Source organism: Calliphora vicina, chromosome 4, assembly GCF_958450345.1.
Source record: "Calliphora vicina chromosome 4, idCalVici1.1, whole genome shotgun sequence".
Lineage (NCBI taxonomy): Eukaryota > Metazoa > Arthropoda > Insecta > Diptera > Calliphoridae > Calliphora > Calliphora vicina.
Window position 1 is genome coordinate 27862307 of NC_088783.1, and position 22580 is coordinate 27884886.

The 22580-nt window shown below is 27.5% G+C and overlaps 1 protein-coding gene across 1 annotated transcript; it reads left to right on the plus strand.

Annotated features, from left to right (window-relative positions):
* Window positions 1–259: 259 nt before the first annotated feature.
* On the plus strand, window positions 260–6951 carry LOC135958306 (probable basic-leucine zipper transcription factor F). The gene is made up of 3 exons (XM_065509206.1): window positions 260–498; window positions 1574–1953; window positions 6557–6951. The coding sequence occupies exons 1-3, from the start codon at window positions 260–262 to the stop codon at window positions 6949–6951; spliced, it is 1014 nt and encodes a 337-aa protein (XP_065365278.1).
* Window positions 6952–22580: the final 15629 nt, after the last annotated feature.

Sequence of the window (22580 nt, forward strand, 5' to 3'; positions counted from 1 at the left end):
AAAAAATTTCGAAAAATATTTAGAAAAATTTTACATTTTCAAAAAAAAATTTAAATGAAATTTCAATTGATCTTGCATTCAAATACAAGAAATGAATTAAATAATTTATAAATCTGACAATAGACAAAAATATATTAATTAGATTCACTACTGTTTTGAATTTCTGATACACTTTAGTTAGTTTTAAATTAAATATTGCAACAAGTGGAACCACTGAGAATATTTAACATTTAAAGTTGGAAATTTATAAAAAAAAACTATGTCACAATTGTTAATAATGTGTCTGCTTACACTGGCCATCTTGCAAAATTGCGGCAGTTTTTCTCAAGACATTGTTACCCAGGTACATTCAAATGAATTTAAAAACAAGAGGAATCAAGGTGATGTCTATACTGATGCTAAGGAAGAGGAAGAGTCTATTGACGAGTTAAATTTTGAGACTGTTTTGATTGTTCCCAAAAAATGCAAGCAACACAATTTTAAGGGAGTTTGCATTAGGTATTAAAAACTAAAAAAAAAAATGTGTACCGTACTGTATTTAAATGAATAAAGAAAATAACACAAACGTATTTATTTTATAATAAAATACAGGTCTGTTATAGAAATTTTACGAAAGTGAAAATAATCGTATGCTCCAATTCATAACGATTAGGTTTTGCTTCTTTAGCTTTCGTAAAAACGTTCTGCTCTACAAAAACATCACATATCTTAAGGCGCAATTTAAAATTTTTTTAAACACAAACCCTCATTTTCTCATCTCTGGTTATCGTTTTTCGTTACTATATACAGTGAGGCCTCGATTATCTGTTATTCGATTAACCGGCAAAATCAATAAACCGGGAAAGAAAATTTAAATATTTTTGGATCGATTTAATTTTTTTCCATCGATTAACCGTAATTACCACTATTATCCGGGATTATAAGCATAATTTTTTTCTGCTACAATTTTCGTGGAAAAATTAAGTGAATTCATATCAATGAAAAAACTCACCAATGAGATAATGGAGATTAAGCAGACATTTTTTGAAATTGTTTACCTGAGAGCAGTTTGTCTTAATGCTGAAAAAGTTATTGTGAAAGTTTGTCCACCAAATTGGACGATATTGATCCAACTCATCGATCAGGGTGCGATATAGAGCCGTAAATGTCATTATCGAAAAACAATATATTTTTTAAAAAAACTACTTCAAATTGGTACTCAATTAATCGGGAAAATTGATTATCCAGAATGCTCCCGGACCCGACCATTATGGATAATCAAGGTCTCACTGTACTTCCAATTAATATAATTTTTATATGAAAACTGACAGATTGGGAAAGAGAGAAATATTTATAAAAAATGAATTAATTCCTTTAAAAATCTGTCTCTAAAAGTTTGTTTACATAAGTAAAAAATATTAATTAGATTAATAATTTTAGTATTTCTTCATAAGCTTTTGTTAGTAATAAATTAGAGATTGTAAAACGAGGTACAAAAATATAAATATTTAAATTCCGAAATATATAGAAAAATTATGTCGCAGTTATTATTAATTTTGTTGCTAACACTTGCAACATTGAATTTTTGCTGCAGTTTTCCTTATAAAACTCAAAGTTTTTCTCAGGCAGATGATTGGCATGAGGATAGAAAAAATTTAAATAATTATAACTTTGAGGAACAAACAGAAAATAATTGTGGCCATCAATTGCACCAGCATCATCAACAATATCATCATAATAATGGATTTAATGGACATTTGAATCCTCAGCAATATCCTGCATATAATTCACTATATAATCGTTTATTTCCAATACCTCAAGATATCCATCATCGACCAGAATATTACCCCCAAGATAAACAATCAAATGGGTTTAATAGTGAGAGCAATCGAAATGACAGCTATGCTGATGCTACTGAAGAAGAGGAGGAGGTAATTTTTCCGGCTCGTACACTGTTGGATGCGCCCAGAAATTGCAAGCAATACAATTTTAAGGGAAAATGTATCAGATATTAAAAATATAAGACAACTAACTGTGTATAATATAATAAAAAAAATGTGAAAAATTAGTTATTGTATAAAATGAACCAACTAAATATTATTTAAAGTGATGACTAATTCTTAGTTTGATAAGAAATTCAATTGTGAAATTATATTTAGAAACATAATAATATTAAATGTAAATAAACTGTGTTTTTTTTAATTTTTAATATCATTTTAATTGTTGGTGTTCCACTACTGCCAGTTCAAGTTCATTAACAAACGTTGAAAAATCTTGAAAAATAAATTCTTAACTATTTAGCTGTTGTGGTCTGAAATAACCCAGCAAAGTTTTCAGCTATTAATTATAATGAATTAGAATTGTGTGGAAAATGTATAGTAGACAAATTGCCTGATATACAAGATATAATTTTGTGGAGATATGACTAATTCTTGTTTAAGATAATGTCAAATATGTATTAATCATCCTCACAAATATTGTTTACTAAGTAAAATGAGAAAACTTGATTTTGAGAAAAAAAATGCTTCACTTTTTTGCCAAACAAAATTAATGTATTGTATATGAGATAAATCAAAAATTTTGAAGAGTCGTTGAAACTAATTCAGATTTGAATATGATAGGAGATTACTTAGACAACTAAATTGCCAATAATATGTAGAAGATTTCAGAGCAATATCAATTATGAATCCAAAAATAAACGATTTTCAATTTAAAAATTCAAAAAATGGTAGATTTTTGCTGTTTTTTTGTGCGAAACTCTTTTTTTATTAAAAAAAACTTTTTTTTAAGAACTTGTTATATGTTTATTGTTTTCTATAAGGTATCTTTACGGAGAAAATTTTTGGGTAAAAACATGTCCCATTTTTCGAATATGTCGCCCCTAGCTCTTCGTAATTTGACTTAATTTTTATCAAAATCAACTTTGGGCCACATGTTCTTAAATTACAAAGCTGGGATCAGTAAACGTATAGCAGCTTGGGAAACCTTGACGTGTTCCCTATTTATCCCCAAAGTATTTTCTCAGCTCCGAAGGAAATGTGGAAAATTGTACAAAATACCATTTTTGCTAAAATTTTTTGGAATTGCGGGATTCTCTTTGACTTTTTGATAAGTTGTTATTTAAAATGAAATATTAAAAAAAAACGTTGAACATTTCATTGAGTTTTGCTAATAAATAAAGATTTTATTACATATTTCATATTTATTGAGTTTCTAAAACTAAAATTTGTATCAAAATTTTAATAGAATTGCAAATATTAGGACCAATTTGATCCACATTTATTCTGAACTAATTTATTGATCAGTTATTGAACTCCCAATAACTGATCAATTCACTGAAATTTATTGTTGGGGGATAAGCCAGTTCCTATTCCGCATTTCACTGGTTGCTTAGGCCAGATCATCAGGAAACCTTTTCCCAAAAGGATTTAGAAAAACTAAAGATATTATACAAATAAAATACTAGAGTGAATGAGAATTACAGACACTCAAGCTTTATTTGTAAAAATATCAAAACACCAACAATAAACAGTGAGTTTATCTTTTCTTACATTCCCTACTTGTTTGTTAATTTTTTTTCAGTTAGATTAAAATTAGATTAAAAACAAGTAAGAAAGTATAGTCGGTCAAGCCCGACCATATAATACCCTACACTAAGTAAAAGAACAAAACATTTTTCTTTTAAAATTTCAATAATTTATATTTTTGAGTGATTTCCGGAAGTGGGCCTTATATGGTAGCTATGACCAATTATGGACCGATCACCATGAAATTGGGTCGTGTGATTTATGTCTATATGAAAGTTTACTATGTTGAATTTTGTGAGTATACCAACATTTTTAAGCGATTTATGCACGTTAAAGCGATTTTTGGAAGGGTCTATATGGTAGCTATGACTAATTATGGACCGATCGTAACAAAATTTGGTGACATGAATTTCGTATATATAAAACTTATTTGGAGCGAAATTTGTGGATATACATAAATAAATTTAACATTTATGACCGATAAAGTCCAATTTCGGGAGGACATTTGTATGGGGGCTAGGTGAAACAATGGACCGATTTCAGCCAGTTTCAATAGGCTTGGTATTGGCCAAAAAAAATAATATGTACCAAATTTTATCGAAATATCATCAAAATTGCGACCTGTACTCTGCGCACAAGGTTTACATGCCAGCCAGACGGACTGCCGGATGAACATCATTAAATCGAAAGTGATTCTAAGTCGATCGGTATTCTTTAAGGTGGGTGTTTGACTAATATTTTTGGGCGTTACAAACATCTGCACAAACTCATTATACCGTCCCCACTATGGTGGTGTAGGGTATAAATATGACACTCTTATAACTCAGTCTTTCAAAAATGTTGCACATTTTATGATTTTAAAAGTTTGGGGTCATTTTAACCCTAAGTGACATTAAGGATTAATTTCCGTTTTGTGATGTTATTGTAATTACTAGACTACATGTTATATTTTTTTAAGTTTCATCAAAATCGGTCCAAAAATATGTAATACTAGCTAAAACCCGGTGTGCTTCGCTACCCGTACCGTAAAGATTTACAATATATTTAGTCTATCTAAAATTAAATGTATACATACAAAAATGTATACATACAAAATGTATACATACAAGTAAAATCAAATGTATACATACAAATTTTAACATTTACTTAATATTTTTGGTAGTCCGCGCATTTCTGTACTAAATATTAATATTGATAGCTGCTATAGCTGTCCCTATATATAATTTTTCATCACATCTATGGGAGGTGCCACGCCCACTATTGCTATTTTGCCCATTTTTGGCCTAAATAAGTAGTTCATACAAAATTTGAACGCTTTACATACTACAATTATACAGATAGATATGAATTTTAGTATTTAGATTGTTTAGGAAGTGCCACGCCCACTATTTCAGTCCGCCCATTCTTGTCCTAAATATTAAAATTGATGGTAGAATATCCGTACAAAATGTATGGATTCTATCTCTTATTGTATCCCATATATAAGATTTTTTAAATAATCATCATATGGGAGGTGCCACGCCCTCTGTGGCTACTACTCCCATTTTGCCGCAAATATTTAAACAAACAGTGGAATTGCTCATGCAAAATTTGAGGACTATAGTTTCCTAAATATTTGATTTTAAAAATTAACATTGTATGGGAGGTACCACGCCCACTTAAAATTTCAAAACAAAAAGTAGCCTATAGCTCCTTCCAGACATACATAAATATACTGTAAAAATTTCAAGCAAATCGGTTCAGCCGTTTAGCCGTCTATAGATCCCAAACTAATAATAATAAACATACATACATACAGACACACATTCACTTTTATATATATAGATTTCGCTATCTTTAAACTAGAAATTCCAAATATTGAAAAATTTGACATTTGACCTTCACCATTTAAGGTTTAGCGTTTTCCAATTTTAGTAAAACTTTCAGAGTATATTTAGAATTATCTGGATTATAATATTCTGAATAGGTTCTACTTAAAGTTCATAACAGTAAGGAAATTGAGCTCATTTGCCAAAATATGACTAAATAATTTGTTTTTCTCGAAAATTGCAAAATTTAAATTGCTGGTACGGAAAAACTATAGGAGATATTTTCATAACTTTTTCATATTTTTATTCACTATTGTTCAAAAAATTATGAAATTTCTTTAACAAAATTTTTAAAAATTTGAAAATGGAGTTAAACTGCCGTTAAAAAATCAAATTTGTTTGGTCATACCTGCGAATAGGTTAACGGAATCCTATGAAGCCAAAAAACTCATATAAAAGTAAACATGGATATATTTTAAGTAAAAATTAGCTTTTATTTTAATATTTTTAAAAATATGTTAATTTTGTTCCTAATTTCTTGTTCAAGTGGCCTGAGACACGTTATGGCCTGGGAAATTTTTAATAACTTTAACGTTTTTTAAACTGGGTAGTGAGACTGGCCAAAATCCAACTTTTGTTTATTAAGGGCTACCGTAGTGGGGTCACAAATGAAAAATGTAGAAATTACAAACGGAATGACAGACTTATATATAACCTTGCCACTCATGGTGAAGGCTATAATTTTTATTTTTGTTCCAATGTTAATGTTATTTTTAGAATTTTATTTTTTTTTAATGAATATCTTAAAAGTTTGACGTCATTTTCAATATTTTGAAAACTGTTTTTTAGCATTTTGAAAAATATTTTTAGTAGAATTCTCTAAATTTTTTGATTTTTCTCATATATAATAAATTTTTTATTACCTACGTATAAAGCTAAAGAATGCATAAAATTCAACAAAACCCGAATATTAAGAAATGTATTGTTTTTTAATTTAAAAGTAGATAAGCTAATTTTATTGCTTCCAAAGATTGTTTTTGAGTCTGTTAAATTTCAATAAACAATATCTCCCAGATCAAGTGAACTGTATTTAATAATTAAAAAGCGATCGTACAATAAAGTGTTTTAGACTTAATGAAAACAAACCAGAATTATTTATTTTACATAATAAAAAATATTTAATTTAAACCGTTTATATTAAAATGTTCAAAAATATTTTAATTTGTGTTATAATAAGTGCAGTTGCAAACCAATGTTATGGTCAAACTTACAAAGGTCATGAAATTATAAGGCCTGTTAAGAGAGATGACAATGCTGGACCAGAACATCTTAAGAATTCAAATGGTAATCAACCACTGCCTTATGAGTTACAGTCCTCTGGAACTTATAATTTAAATACAAATTTTCAACGCAATATACAGTTACAACGTGAGAGAAATAATCCAGAGTTTAGAAGAGTTATATCCAATACTAGGCTCAACAATTATGGCGAACATTTAAACAATAAGAATGTTTTAGATGTTAATAACCAAAATAATAATAAAGACACTAATGATGATGTTGATATTACTTTTCGTACAATTTTGAATGTTCCTACAAATTGTCAGCATAAAGATTTTAAAGGTCGTTGTTTATAGTTTTGAAATATAATTTATTTTTAGCTAACTAATAAATCCACAGAGAAAACAGATTGGTAATAGCAACCAAATTATAAAGTGGATAAAGAAGTATTTCGGTTGAAGCAACCGAACTTTTGTAACCACTTCTAAAATTGTGAAATTCGGTCTGTTTTCTCTGTGTGGTAATGACATTCAAACTATAAATTATAAATATTTAAAATTGTTAGTTTATATACATCAAACCATAGTTTAATAAATCAAATGAAATATATTTTAATAAGTTTTAAATTAATTTTATTGCTAACTTTTAAAGAATCTGGGGGTTATTGTTCAATTTGATTCGAAATATAACATTTTTATTAGAGTATCCAAAACCGAAACCGAAAACCGGTCAACCGGGTTTTTCATGTAAACTCCACCGGTTTCGGTTTTTTTAAGTTTTCGTTTTTTTAACAAACCGGTTTTTGTAAGACGGTTAACCGGTTTAAATTAAATATATTTTCTAAAGATCATTCAAACATATTTATGAAAAACTTTGATACCATTTTTAAAAATATTGATTTATTATGATACTTTAATTTAAAGCATTTTTTTTATTTTTTTTTTATGAGATATATAATAATAAATGTCTTATGTCGATTTTAGCAAAAAAAAAATTCAAATAACGCCCAAAAGTTCACCGTTATTAGAGTTATTGATTCTGAGTAAAATAACGAACAATTTATTCTCGGTCCCGCCTACTTTTGGGTGGGAGGGACTATTAGGTTTCATAATATTTTGAACATTAAAGCAAAAAAAAAACAAAAAAAAAAATTCGTTATTTGACTCAGAATCAAAAAATTAATAACGGTGAAATTTTGGAAGTGATAGGAAATGTTGTTAAACCCGACTTAAGTGATGTTGTTTTAATTTTTTTTAGTGTGAATTTATTTCTTTAACAAATATATTCCACTACTTTTAACTTACAAGTACAGCTTTCAACGAAAGAAATTTAATTTAAATTCCTGTATGTAGACTTTAATTGGGCTACTGTATATCGTAAAAGATATAAAATAATTGCATAAATATAGAGCCTTAAGAATTAAAAAATGCAATATTTCCGAAGATTTAGTACACAATTCTTAACGCATTCCTATTACAGTCCAAAAATTTCCTTTTTCATATTAAAAAAAATGTATTATAAACCGTTAACCGGTTTTTTGAAGACAGAAAACGAAACCGGTTCACCGGTTTTTTTAAAAGCCAATAATCAAAACCGGTTTTTTCAAAAACACACTTATTCGGTTAAACCGGAAATTTTTAAATTTACATTTAACTTGTGACTCCCACAGGAAATAATAGAGAGGTGTCAAATCACACCACCTTGGTAGGCAATTGACAGGTCCATTTCTCAAAATCCAGTTATCGTTAAATTTTGCATTCAAAAGTGCAATATTTTTGAAGGACTGAGTTTTAAAGTGGTATATTTTTGAATATATTAATTGAGATATTGACTTTTTGTTAACTTATCTAAAAAAAAATCATAGTTCGGAATAAATGAGGATCAAATTGTTTCCAATATTTGTACTCCTGCAATACAAATTTTGCACTACAAATTTTAGTTTTAGAAACTCAATAAATAATATGTAATAAAATCTTTATTTATTAACAAAACTCAATGAACTTGTCAAGGGAAATCCCGCAATTCCTAAAAAATGGAGCGAATATACCAACAATTTTATTTTTTACAATTTTGCTCATGTGGTCCACATTTCCTTCAGGGGTGGGAAAATACTTTGAGGTTAAATAGGGAACACATCAAGGTTTCCAAATCTGCTTTCCGTTTTTATAACATGTGGCCCAAAGTAGAAATTTTGATAAAAAAGGGCAAATTCCACAGGGCTTAGAGGCCACATATTCGAAAAATGCGACATGTTTTTTATACCAAAATGTTCTTCGTAAAAATATCTTATAGAAAAACATAAAATTGTTATATGTTCTTTAGGAAAGTTTTTTTTTTAATAGAAAAAGAGTTAAGTCACCTTTTCGCCCGCAAAAAAACCCCAAAAATCTACTATTTTTTGAATTTTAAAATTGAAAAAAGTTTATTTTTGGATCCATAATTGATATTGTTCTGTATATTACTAGTAATTTAGTTCTCTAACTAACAAATAAAATTTGAGTCCATTCGGTCTAAAAGTACGCCCTATATTTGGATCATTTATAGGGCCCATTTTAATAATATAAACTCAAATACTGTATGCCTGCACCCAAGTCTAATTTTATCCCGATCGCACCAGCCGTTTAGAAATGCCAGATTTATTTCCAAAAAATTTAGATTCTGCCCCAGTGTGCAAGAGCGGAACCAGTTAAACCATTTGGAAGGAATAAATTAAAATTTATTCTACGTTTTCCTTTTTCATATTAAAAATGTTTGGTTTAGCGGTGGAGAAATTTCCTTTTTCACTCCCCTATATCCGCGCCTGTTTTTTAATCTTAATTTAACTTTTAGTGGAATTACAAACATGTTTTTAAATTTTTTGAAATTTCGTTTAAAAAATTTGCAATGCAAAATTCTTTATTTTTATTGAATTTTTACAGATAATAAATAAATATTTTCCAAATAAATAAACACATTCCAGTTTAACAATTGTTTCGCCGTAGACATCTTCCAGTCACAGATCTACATTTACAATTACGAGCGCTAGCAAAAAGCGTTCCAGTTTGAATTGTTCTATTGTTAATATTATGTTGCATTGTACTATTTTCAGCCAATTTTACATCCTGATATTTGTGTTGATTTACTCTTGCATTATTTGAACTGCTAGTAGAGCTGTAAGTTGAACTGGATAAACATAATTGCATTACAAAAATTCCTACTACAAGAATTATTATTTTATTTGGCATTTTAACTAAAGCCTTAAAATTCTTCACGTTACCAGTTTCTTAAAATGACTATCTGCTCTTGTTTTAAATAATATATTCTCTGTTTGAAATATAATCTTCAATTCATTTAATTTTATGTCTTAAGACTTCTTATCTGCATTTGTTGTTGAAATTAAGAAATTTTTCATCAATCTATATAATATATTTTATGATTTTTCAATGTATTCTTAAGCTATATTAAAGATATTTTCATTTAATGTCCGAAATTAAATGAAAATATTTTTTATTAGTAATTGGTATTTACAATAATATAATTTCAGTAATTTTTTAATCATATAATAAAACAAAGTTCAATATTTTCTTATCAATTATTATGAGTTTGTTTATTATAATTTTCTTTTCCTCACACATTTAATTCCCACAAACATTGTGCATTTTAACAATTATTATGTTTAAGGCATCTACCAGATATAGTTCTACATTTACAATTCACGGGAGGATCAAATATCGTTCCAGTTTGCAGGCTACCATTACTGTAATGCATTGTATGATTTTGTGCTAAATTAACAGCCGCATATTTATGTTGATTTACCCTTGTATTATTTAGTCTACTAGTGGTGTTGTAGGGTATTCCAGATGAAAATCTTTGCATTACAGTTACAGCAATTACAAGAATTATTATCACATAACGCATTTTGTTTAGGTTAAAATAAAACGTAAAAATTGTTAAAATTATCTCCTCTCAGCTCAAGTTTCTGACAATGACTGTTTTTATTTGAATGATTCTTTGTTGTGATTTTGTTTAATTTTGTGCCTCAAAATTTCTTATCAGCATATGTTGGTGCACTTTGTGACAAAATTTATTTGTATTAATTTATATTTATATGAGACTCTGTCGATTTACGATTTCAAGTTCTCCCACTTAAAAATTAAATATCGAATAACTTTTAGAGGTAGCTCGTTTTAGTCAAAAATATTAAAAAAAAAAATTTACAAAAAAATATATTAAAAAACACTATGCTACAACAAAAATATGCAGGGGTTCTTACAAAGCAAGTCTATTTTATTAGAGTCCATAAAGTTTCAATTTAAAATATTGGCTGTCATATGTAAATTCCTGTGCCAGTTTCGCAATCTTATGTGTACATTTCTATAAATAAATTGATTTTAACATGAAAGTTATCGCTGTGTATAATTTTTTAAGTCCTGGAAATATAACCATATAAGGATACCAGTACGTGATAAAAGACCAAAAAAAGAAAAGACCCGTGTCTCCCAGTTTTGCCCAAAGTCATGCACTTTTTTATGGGCTCCCAAAGATTTGGGGCCTCGGTGTCATTTTTGCAAAAGAGTGATCATATTCTCAGGCTTATATCTTGCAAACAGTTCGGAATTTTGATATACTCTCTGAGGCAAAGTTTTAGCACTTGTCATAAACAGGGCAACCAAAAATATGCTCTAAAAAAGTGTTTTATGCGCATAAAATATGCACTTAAAAACGAAAAATATGCTCTTAAAATATAAAATATATGCACTTAAAAATGGTTGGTTATTGTTTGATTTCAAAATTTCATTAAAAAATATATATGAAGTAAATAAAATATTGAGCTCATAAATTAAAATTGGTTATTATAGGATTAAATTTCGATTTTAGTGAATTTGGCACTACATGAAAATAATTAGATTCTATTCATTTTATTATATTTAGCAATAAATTACTATGTGTTTACTTAAGTTTTAAAATTTTTAAACTAAATCTTTGTTTTAGATTTCCGAGATTTTTAGACAATCATAATGAATTGATTTGTCTCCTTTTTTAAACTGCCTTATACTTCAAACTTTTTTTTTGTAATTAGTTGCATAATATTTTATATTCTCAATCCATGTGTCCCAATGTTTATAGGAAACCTACTGAGGATGTACCCAATAAATTTCTCCAAATGTTTCTATTCTATATGAAGCTTTAAAAGCTTTTTTTATCATTTGAATAATGTTTCAAAAACTGTGTGAATAGCGTGCAATTTTTTGGTAAACAATTGCAAAGGATTTTGGAGAATTCATCATGTAAATAGATTAACATCTGAATTCGGCTTCTAAAATTTAAATAGAATTATAAAAGAGCCTTACAATAGTGGAATGATTAGTTCTATTTAAGACTGCGGCAATTAAAAAAATTAAAAAAAACTTTTTGTTCAAGTATGTTTTTCCTTTCTCATCCATTGTATCGTCTATCGATATCCACGTATATTATTTTTTAATGATTTCTTAATATATTTTTTTACAAGTTGTGAAAATATATCAACTGGTTTTGAACGCGAGATTTTCGATAGATCTTAATATTCTGAACGTCTGTTGAATACTTGTTTAATTTTACATTATTAATGCCAAAACATAACTGTCTCAATCTCAAGCTGACTAAAATTCCTTTTTTTAAATGTATTCAACAATTTTTTAAGAAGTTGCCCATAATAACATAATTTTGGAATTTTCTTTTAATTTTTTAGTATTTTTACTATTTGTTAATAGAAATATACTCACATTTTTAATTTAATTGAAATATATGAAAACTAAGCTCCCTTAAGTCAACGAAAACTCTATGAAGATAAGTCGATTATGGGTACTCTATTTTTTATTTAAGTAGTTTAGGCCAATTATCATTGTACCTTAACAAAATAGTAAAATATAGAAATGAAAAGTTACAATACGAACAATAAGATTATATCAGGAAAATAAAATAATGAAAAATAAATGAAAATATGCAACAAAAATATGCAGTTATGACCCACTATGCAAAATGATTCGAAGTTATGTCGAAAATGAATCATTTTTTCGTAAAATTTTATCGATATCGACTTTATTATTCTGATTCTAATTTTTATCGATATACTATACCTTTTTCGGTATTAAAAATGTTCTAAATTGATTCGATTTCGATTAAATATATGAACAATTTCGTATACTTTATACCATTGAGCAATTTCTTCTTGAAATAATGCATATTCAATACCTTTATTATTATCCAATAATGTTGCGTTAGATGTGTTTTCATTTTCAAATGCAATAAATTCTGCACATATTTCTGATGTTTGCTGATTATGAGATTCGAATTGTCAAAATTTTGTCTTTGATCCATTTTTAGTGTTAAACTATATTTTTATGAATATATTATTGATAGGATAAGAAATAAAATTTTATTTTCTCACAAATTGACAAAAGAATAATATGTATGTATATGAATTTGTCAATTTGTGCAAAAATAAAATTTGACATTAAAAAAAAACTCGAACATTATTTGCCATTTCTATAAAATATTAAAATATAAATTCATATTTTCGATTTTAATTCGAAATAAGTTCGATAAAAAGAACTGACTCGAAATGTTGCATACTGGGGAGTTAAATGTTAAATATGCAAAAATAAGCTATATAACGCAAAATATGCAGTAAAGGGCAGAATATGCAAAAATATGCACTAACAAATCGATGCCAAAATTCATAAAATTGTCTGAAACGGATAAATAACTAACTCATATGTTTATACGACGCACATCTAAAAATATGATATTGCATATTTTTGGTTGCCCTGGTCATAAAAAACAACAACTGTGAACATATAAAATCAAAAAATTCGATTTTTTGTACCTTTTTTCACCTGTTCATGTACATAGGTAGCAAACCGTTCAAAATTCATGGAAACAATCACCTACAAAAATGTACCTAAGATTTCAATAAACAACTTTATAGAACTGAACTTTCTAGGAATGATTCTTAACACCGTTTAGGTAGGTTAGTTTTGGGCCAAAAACTATTAAATTATTATAAACTAAAGCATACTTTTAGGCAGCTTAAAAAAAATTCCGAACTGTTTGCAAGATATGAGCCCTCAAAAAAAAGGTGTCATCAGTTTTTGGCCAACAGCTAATAGACTTGGTGATGCCGCTTAACTATATATAGCAATAATATAGCTAAAAGTTCACCAAACAAATTTTGTTTTTTTGAAAAAAAATATAGGAAGAAATTTTAGTTTAAACTTTTTTTAGAGTAACTTACAGGGACTCCTAATTTATCACTAACAGTATTTAGTTAAGTTGTAGCTACAGTAAAACTGAACAATTGTTATGAACATATCAATGTAATCTGAACGTGTCTAGGCACTCTAAATAGCACATAAATATCACTTTGTAACTAAAAAATTTTAGGTTTTTACTATTTATAAACAACTCACATTTTTTTTAAAAAATCGCCAAAATTCCATTTGTCAATGAGCTGAATTTTAAAAACTTTTGGTTCCTACCTATACAAAAAATATAAATTACGATTCCGTTATAATTAAATGCCAATGACTTAAAAATCCAATTTTTTCCTTCTAAAATCATTTGACTCTAATGTTCAGATTTGTTCTTTTACACTATGTGTTCAAATTAAAACAAATTGCGAATAAGAATTGAACAAATTTTAATCTCAATCAATTTAAAAACAACTTTACACCTAGTCCTCTTTCGAATTAGCAATCATTATTAATAAGGCAACAACCTTAACAACGTGTTTAATTAATTAATCGCTAACACACTTTAAAAGCTGAAAGACTGCAGATTATTTTGGAAAATAACAAATCAATTAATTTTTTTAAAACAGATTAATCGTTTGTTTATTGTTAAACAATAACCATGAAAGAAGAAACATATTCGGCTGTGCTGAATCTTATATACCCTGCACAAAATTATACTTGAAAATAATGTTTTTTAAATATTTTTATTTAAACAAAATTAATTTTATTTTTTTAATAGTTATTTTTAATTTGTGTTTAAAAAGTTTTTTCAATTTTTTTTTAATTTAAAAAATTTTTTTTTGGGTAATTTATGACAAAAAATTTTTTTTTATTGAAAAAAAAAAATTCAGTTAAAAAATATTTTTCCCGATTTTGACTCATTGTAGGTCCAACTTATTGTAGCCTTGTATACATCGTTGTAATGGACTTAGTAATCCAGATATAGATCAAAAATAGGGAAAAAATCGAGGTTGGCCTGGATTTTTCCTTATATCTCAGCCATTTGTGGACCGATGCTGGCACTAATTACAAAAATGCTTATACTAAATGAACAAAAATATTACTGATCTAGGAGTGTTAAATGGAAGCAGAAATAAAATCATCTGCTAAACAAATCTAGTCGTACTTAAAATTTTGAATCTCAAACGTAACCCATAATAGGTTAAAATTTGCATTTTGAATCCTCATTTAGGAATTATTAGAATCGGAAATTAGTTTTTATTTTTTTTTTAAATATATACTAAAGATTCTACTGAAATCGGTAACTTGAGTATCCAAAACCGAAAACCGGTCAACCGGTTTTTTCATCTTTGTAAACTCCATCTGTTTCGGTTTTTTTAACTTTTCGGTTTTTTGACAAACCGGTTTTTGTAAGACGGTTAACCGGTTTAAATTAAATATATTTTCTAAAGCTCATTCAAACATATTTATGAAAAACTTTGATACCATTTTTAAAAATATTGATTTATTTAATAGAAAATTGTAGCATTTTACAACATTTCGTAAAAGATATAAAATAATTGTGTAAAAATTTCAAAAATGCTAAATTTCGATTAAATAAAAATTTAATATAAACCCATTAACCGGTTATTTTGAGGACAAAAACCGAAACCGCTTAACCGGTTTTTTAAAAGACAATAATCGAAACCGGTTTTTTCAAAAACACACTTTTTCGGTTAAACCGGAAACCGGTTTTTTAAATTTGCCGGTTTTTTGGACACTCTAATGGTAACCTTTTAACAACCGGTGTCAAATGTCATGAGTATTTCGAATTTGTCATGTTTATTTGGATTATTTTGATGAAACTTCAGAATCACAATCAACAAGTTTGTTTTACTCTCTTATCTTTACAAACCACTTTATTTCAGTTTACTTAAACAAAAAAACACACACACATGCTTGTGATGCATTTTAAATTTATTAAAAAATTACATACTATAAACATTTGAAAAATTACATTTAGATTTATTTATGAACAAGAAGTCGATTTAGTACATCGTCCATTTTTAATACACACACAATTATATCTTGTCCTGAAAACCGAGCCATCATCAGATGATTGTTGTTTTCCATCGGTATTACTGCGACCATAATTTGTGTCTAATCTTCGGTAATTTTCAATATCATGTTTAAAAGTATTTCCAGAGCTCATAGTATTTTGAAATGCCCGACGTTCTGCATCCGTAGCAGAGGATTTTATATTTTTAGGAGATGGCAGTCCATTGCTGAGTGTATAAGTTGTTACAAATGCTATAACAAGTAAAACAAATTTATAGATTTCCATTTTTATTAAGAGTTTAATCACTTTATGGGTATTGTAATATAATTTAGCTTGTCTTTTGATTATCGCTGCTTTACAATTACTAAATTGTATTAAGAGTATTTTTGTTATTTTATACTGGATGTGTTGGAAATGTTATCGTGGTTATAAAACCTAGTACTCTGTTCGTTTGCATGCGAAAATCAATAAAGTTTTGTTCATTTGAAATGCAATGAAGATGTTACTGGCTTCAAAGTTTCATATTATTTTTACGTTAGTGCCAATAATTTAAACAGTATTTTTCTGGGTTTTCACGTGTGTCTCTAACGTGTTCTATACCTAGATTCTATACTCTAGAATAAAAATTCTTGGAAAAAGCTTTAACAATAGATTAATAGACGTTTTGTTGGAAATTCCAATAGTTAATACACTGGAACGATTAATACATGGCTCATTTGAGACAAGAGGTTAATAACTCAAGAACAAAACATAGTTTAGAGTAAAATAGCTTTGAATTTAATATTTGTAGTACCACAGAGTTGTCAGTTGTCATTGTAAATTATTTTAAGAAAATTAAGTTTAACCTCCCATATTCATAATCAAATTTTAAATTTATAAAAGGTTTATAAAACAAAATCAGTCTTAAAAACCTGAATAAGGCCTTAACACTATTAAGTGGCAGACAACAATTAAATATTGTATACATATAAAAGTAAAAAAAAAAATAACTAAGAGAGTATGGTCGACTCTATAATAATAATACCCCAATTAAATAAGTAAATTAGCAAAAAAAAATTCTTTTAAAATTGTAATAATTTATTTTCGTGTGTGATTTTCGAAAGTGGTCTTATATATGGGAGCTGTTATCCATTATGGACCCATTTATTTCTATATGTAACTTATTTTTGTTAAATTATATTTGGATTCCAACATTTTTAAGAGATTTATGCTCGTTAAATTGACATTTAATAATGTTGTCCTAATAAAGGAGCTATGACCAATTGAATTGTTTATTTCAAAAACCAGTCAAACAACAAATTATTAATTTTGAGTAACTCAAAGTAACCTAAAACTGACTTGTACAAAATTATTATTTTTTCCCATGAATGTTAAATATTTCATTTGTGTAACTGTTTGATAAAAATAAAACTTTATTTTATCTATATTATTGCACTTGACTGGTTTCAGAAACAAACAACCATCACTATTGTAAATTTCTTACGAAATATTCTAATTTTATTAGGAACTTCAAAAGTAAAATGACAAATGAACTTTTTAAAGTGTTTAACATCGTATTTATATGTTCTGAAATAACTATTCGTCATCAAAAAATATTACCATAAAACTCTTTATATCCAACTATGTAGGGTTTTAGAGGTTTCTTTTTTCAATAATTGAGACCTGCAAAATTTATGAAAAAATAGATTAATGCCTAGCACTTCATAGGCAGTAACCAGTCAAGCGCTGTCACTTGACTTGTTTCTGCCCTAAACCCGGATTTCTCAGCTATCATTCACCTTCATAGAGGGGATAGTATTTAATTTATTTTGAATGCATTTACCTTTTCAAAGCAGTAATCGCCGAATAACTCAATTTTAAAGTTTTTGTTGCTTGACTGGTTTTTGAAATAAACGATTCAATTATGGATGGATCGAAATAAAATTAGGTCGTGTATTTTATGTCTATATGAAACTTATTTCTGTTGAAATTAATGTGGATTCCAACATTTTTAAGGGACTTATGCTCGTTAAAGTGATTGAGACCTGCAATATTTATGAAAAACTTTATTAAGGTCTAGCACTACATAGGCAGTAACCAGTCAAGCGCTGTCACTCGACTTGTTTCTGCACTAAACCTGGATTTGTCAGCTCTCTATCATTCATCTTCATAGAGGGGATAGTATTTAATTTATTTGAATGCATTTTCCTTTTCAAAGCAGTACACGCCGAATAACTCAATTTTAAAGTTTTGGCTGCTTGACTGATTTTTGAGATAAACGTTTCAATTATGGACGGATCGAAATAAAGTTAGGTCGTATGTTTTATGTTTATATGAAACGTATTTTTGTTGAATTGAATGTGGATTCCAAAATTTTTAAGAGACTTATGCTCGTTAAAGTGATTGAAATCTGCAATATTTATGAAATAAAAGATTAGGGTCTAGCACTACATAGGCAGTAACCAATCAAGTGCTGTCACTTGACTTGTTTCTGCACTAAACCCTGATTTCTCAGCTATCGTTTACCTTCATAGAGGGGATTGTATTTAATTTATTTTGCATTAAACGATTCGTTTACCTTTTCAAAACAGTAATCGCCGAATAACTCAATTTTAAAATTTTTGTTGCTTGACTGGTTTTTGAAATAAACGATTCAATTATGGATTTATATGAAACGTATTTTTGTTGAATTGAATATGGATTCCAATAAGAGATAAGAGACTTATGCTCGTTAAAGTGATTTTCGGCTATCATTTACCTTCATAGAGGGGATAGTATTTGATTTATTTTACATTAAACGATGCGTTTACCTTTTCAAAACAGTAATCGCCGAAATACTCAATTTTAAAGTTTTTGTTGCTTGACTGATTTTTGAGATAAACGATTTAATTATGGACGGATTGAAATAAAATTAGGTTGTGTGTTTTATATCTATATGAAACTTATTTCTGTTGCAATGAATGTGGATTCCAATATTTTTAAGAGACTTATGCTCGTTAAAGTGATTGAGACCTGCAATATTTATGAAAAAATAGATTAGGGCCTAGCACTACATAGGCAGTTTTATATAATTATATAGTAAAGGCCTTAAATTACAGAAAAATACTAATAAATGAATATAATTTTTAAATTGTTTTGTTTTTAAGAACTCTTTTCATAAATTTATAATTTTTCAAGAAAAATCTAATTTATTATTCTAATAGGAAACTTCCGGCAGACGGTTATAAACCATGCCGTAATATCTTTATTATTTTGTGTATTACATATAAGCACTATTGTATAAAAATGTAAAACTAAAGAAAAAAAAAAATTAATAAAGAATCTAATCTAATCTAATCTAATCTAATCATAGGCAGTATTCAGTCAAGCGCTGTCACTTGACTTTTTTCTGCACTAAACCCGGATTTCTCAGCAATCATTCACCTTCATAGAGGGGATAGTATTTAATTTATTTTGAATACATTTACCTTTTCAAAACTGTAATCGCCGAATAACTCAATTTTAAAGTTTTTGTTACTTGACTGGTTTTTGAAATAAACGATTCAATTATGGATGGATCGAAATAAAATTAGGTCGTGTGATTTATGTCTATATGAAATATGTATACTTCTGTTGAATTGAATGTGGATTCCAAAATTTGTAAGAGATTTATGCTCGTTAAAGTGATTTTCGGTGACTTAGTGTGACTTTAATGGGAGCTATTATAAATCCTATTTCGGGAGGGCATTCGGACGGACATCGTTTATTCGATTCTGAGTCGATCTGCATACTTTAAAGCGGGTGTTAGACTAAAATATTTTAGGACGTTACAAACATGGTGTAGGGTATAAATATAAAAATATGTAAGTACTTGACTCACGTTCAGTACCACTTCCTTTCTTTTCCTCAACTACAACTGTTATCTCTGAGGACTCATATTTTACACATAAGAAAATGCTTTCAATATTTGTTGTTATTGAAAGTGTAGATGAACTGGAACATAATTTCATATTTTTCATGTTGCTTTATTTTATTTTTATATTATTTTTATTGTGCAGATAATAACCAGCCTATTTATAATTAAGAAATGCAGATTGATGTTTAAGAGGACGAATTTATGAATCTATTCGAGAAAAAGCGCATCACGCCTTTGAGATAATAAAATATGTTTTTGAATCATAATCAAAATACTCAATACTGCTGTACTTGACACTTTTCATTCCAAAATATGTGAAACCTGATTAAAAACTGATTTCATTTAGTAAAAAGTTTTTGATTTATTTACAATACATTAAGATAGTTGATGATTGTGGTGAAAATCATCACAATGTAAAAATCGAATTTTGAAAATTTCAGCAAAATCGGATGGTTGCACATTTTATTAGAATTTCGAGTTTTGGGTCAAAGTGGGCGAAAAACGGCCGCATCGGATTAGTGGGCATGTCCTCTCATCGAGTTTGCCCATTTCAATACTAATAATTTGATAATTTTGGTGGTGGGAATAAAAATTATCGTGAATAAATTACATTGTTTTTGTTAAGTATTTATTACAAACAAGTAAGATAAGTAAATATACGAATTTTGTGTGAAATTCGTATTTTTCGCCGAAACAAATTTATTGGTAAAAATATTTGATTGAGTCGCTGGAAAGGTCTTTGAAATGTCTATCATTAGATATCTATTTATATTAATGAGTAAGTAATCCAGATATAGATCAAAAATCAAGGTAGATGTGGTTTTTTGATTATATCTCAGCTATTTGTGGTCCGATTTTCCCGATTTTCATGTATGTAAGTTATTTGGAGGCTTCGGAAAGTTGATTTCAACATACGTAGGGACAGAAGGACATGGCTATCTATAGTGATCCAGAATATATCGTCACCTAAAATGCAAAATAACGTAACATCACTTTTCATAAGTTTATAGAAGAAGCAAAAAACGATATAAAATGAAAACTACTTGAGATATTGAAACAAAATTTTCAAATCTGAATTAAAGTGACTCTATGAATATATTTTATGAAAAAAAACTAATTTTTTCAAAGCACACTTTAAGTTATGTGGCTTACGTTTTTTTGAATTGTTATTTTCTGACACAAAAAAACGTATCATCAATATAAATTTTTATGAAAAAATAAAAACTTAAATAAAATTATTTTTTTTTTATTTTAAATAAAAGCAGTTTATTTATACATTTTTAATTTTATTATGTTTTTTTAATTTTAATTACTAACAACTACTTTTTTAAACTAAAAAAGGTTCTTCATTAAATTTTCATTAAGACCGCAAAAAATATTCAATTGCAACAAATTTATTAACAAAAAATTAGGATACTTGTTTATTTTATTATTTTGTTTAAGAAAATCATATACTTGATGATACTTTAGTTTCAATTTTGGTTATAACTTGGTTATTTTTGATAGTAAAAGTTTAAAATTTTGCACACATATGTAATATAATGTAATGAATCATAATCAATAATAAAATCAGTTTCGAATTTTTTGATGATACGTTGTTTTGCATTTTAGCTGACGATATATACTTTATGGGAAAATGTTGAAACTATAAACGGAATGACAAACTTATGGTGAAGGGTATAAAAATGCAAAATAATGGATTTGTCATATGGATTTGTCCTATTAGCATTATAATACAAGTTAGTATTATTTAAATTGACAGATAATTAAAGAAATTATCAAGTATTTAATATAAATATTTAACTTAATAATTACTTGATTGTATTCTTAATAAGTACTTATAATCTGTGTATGTGATTCTGAGTGCAATATTTATTAAGTTTTCTTTTAAATTTTGTGTTTTTTTTATGGAATTTGTTTGTAATAACATGTTAAACATCTTAAAAAAAATGTTCAGGGGTTCTCTTATAGTAATTATGTTTCATTGGAATCCATAGAGTCGGAAATATAGTTATAGTTTTTCTCGATCACTTTGATAAGTAATTTTTTTGTCAATAAAAAATGTAGTGATATAATGATATTCTTAAAGTTACAAATTCAAACAATTACACTGTCCAACAGTATTTTTGGAACAGAATAGCGACCCAATAATTCTGATAGGCCATGTTGAGTAGATCATTTTTGTAGAATAAACTTATAGTCCAGCTGGTCTGATTTTTTTTTTTTTTTTATAGTGGGTCAAAGTTTTCATTTTTTGATCGAAACTACCTAAAAAAAATGTTGTAAGTTAATGTCTAAGAAAATTCTTATTGTCAGAGTTACATTGTGGAATTTAATGGGGATCATTTTCGTGGAAGATCTTTACCCTCTAGCTCCTCTCTTTAGGGGTCAAAAAAGTCCTTTCAAAAAGGAAATTTAAGGATTAAAATATTCTACGAAAATTTACCAAAGTTGTAAATAAAGCTCTTTACGCTTAATTAATTTTTTTTTAAAAATCACTAAAAATCTATTTATGATCCGAATGAGCTGATATTTAAAATATAAATAGTCCTAGAGAATGTCTTCAAAATTCATATACATGTCAAGTGTAATTTACGTTTATTTATTTATTTTTTTTTTTAATTTTGCTCGATCTTTTTTTAGTTTTTCATATACGTCGGGCTTACGGTGGTTCGGAATTTTTTTTAAATATAATCTACACATATTTTAAATAAATACTCTGAAAACAACTTTGCTAACAGTTATATCTTTCCTATAAAAAGTTAAACGCATCCAAAGTTGTAAAAATACCGCAAAAATTCGTGCCGTGTAGTTAGCTACGTAACTGTGTAATTTCAATTTAAATATATCATAAATAAGAAT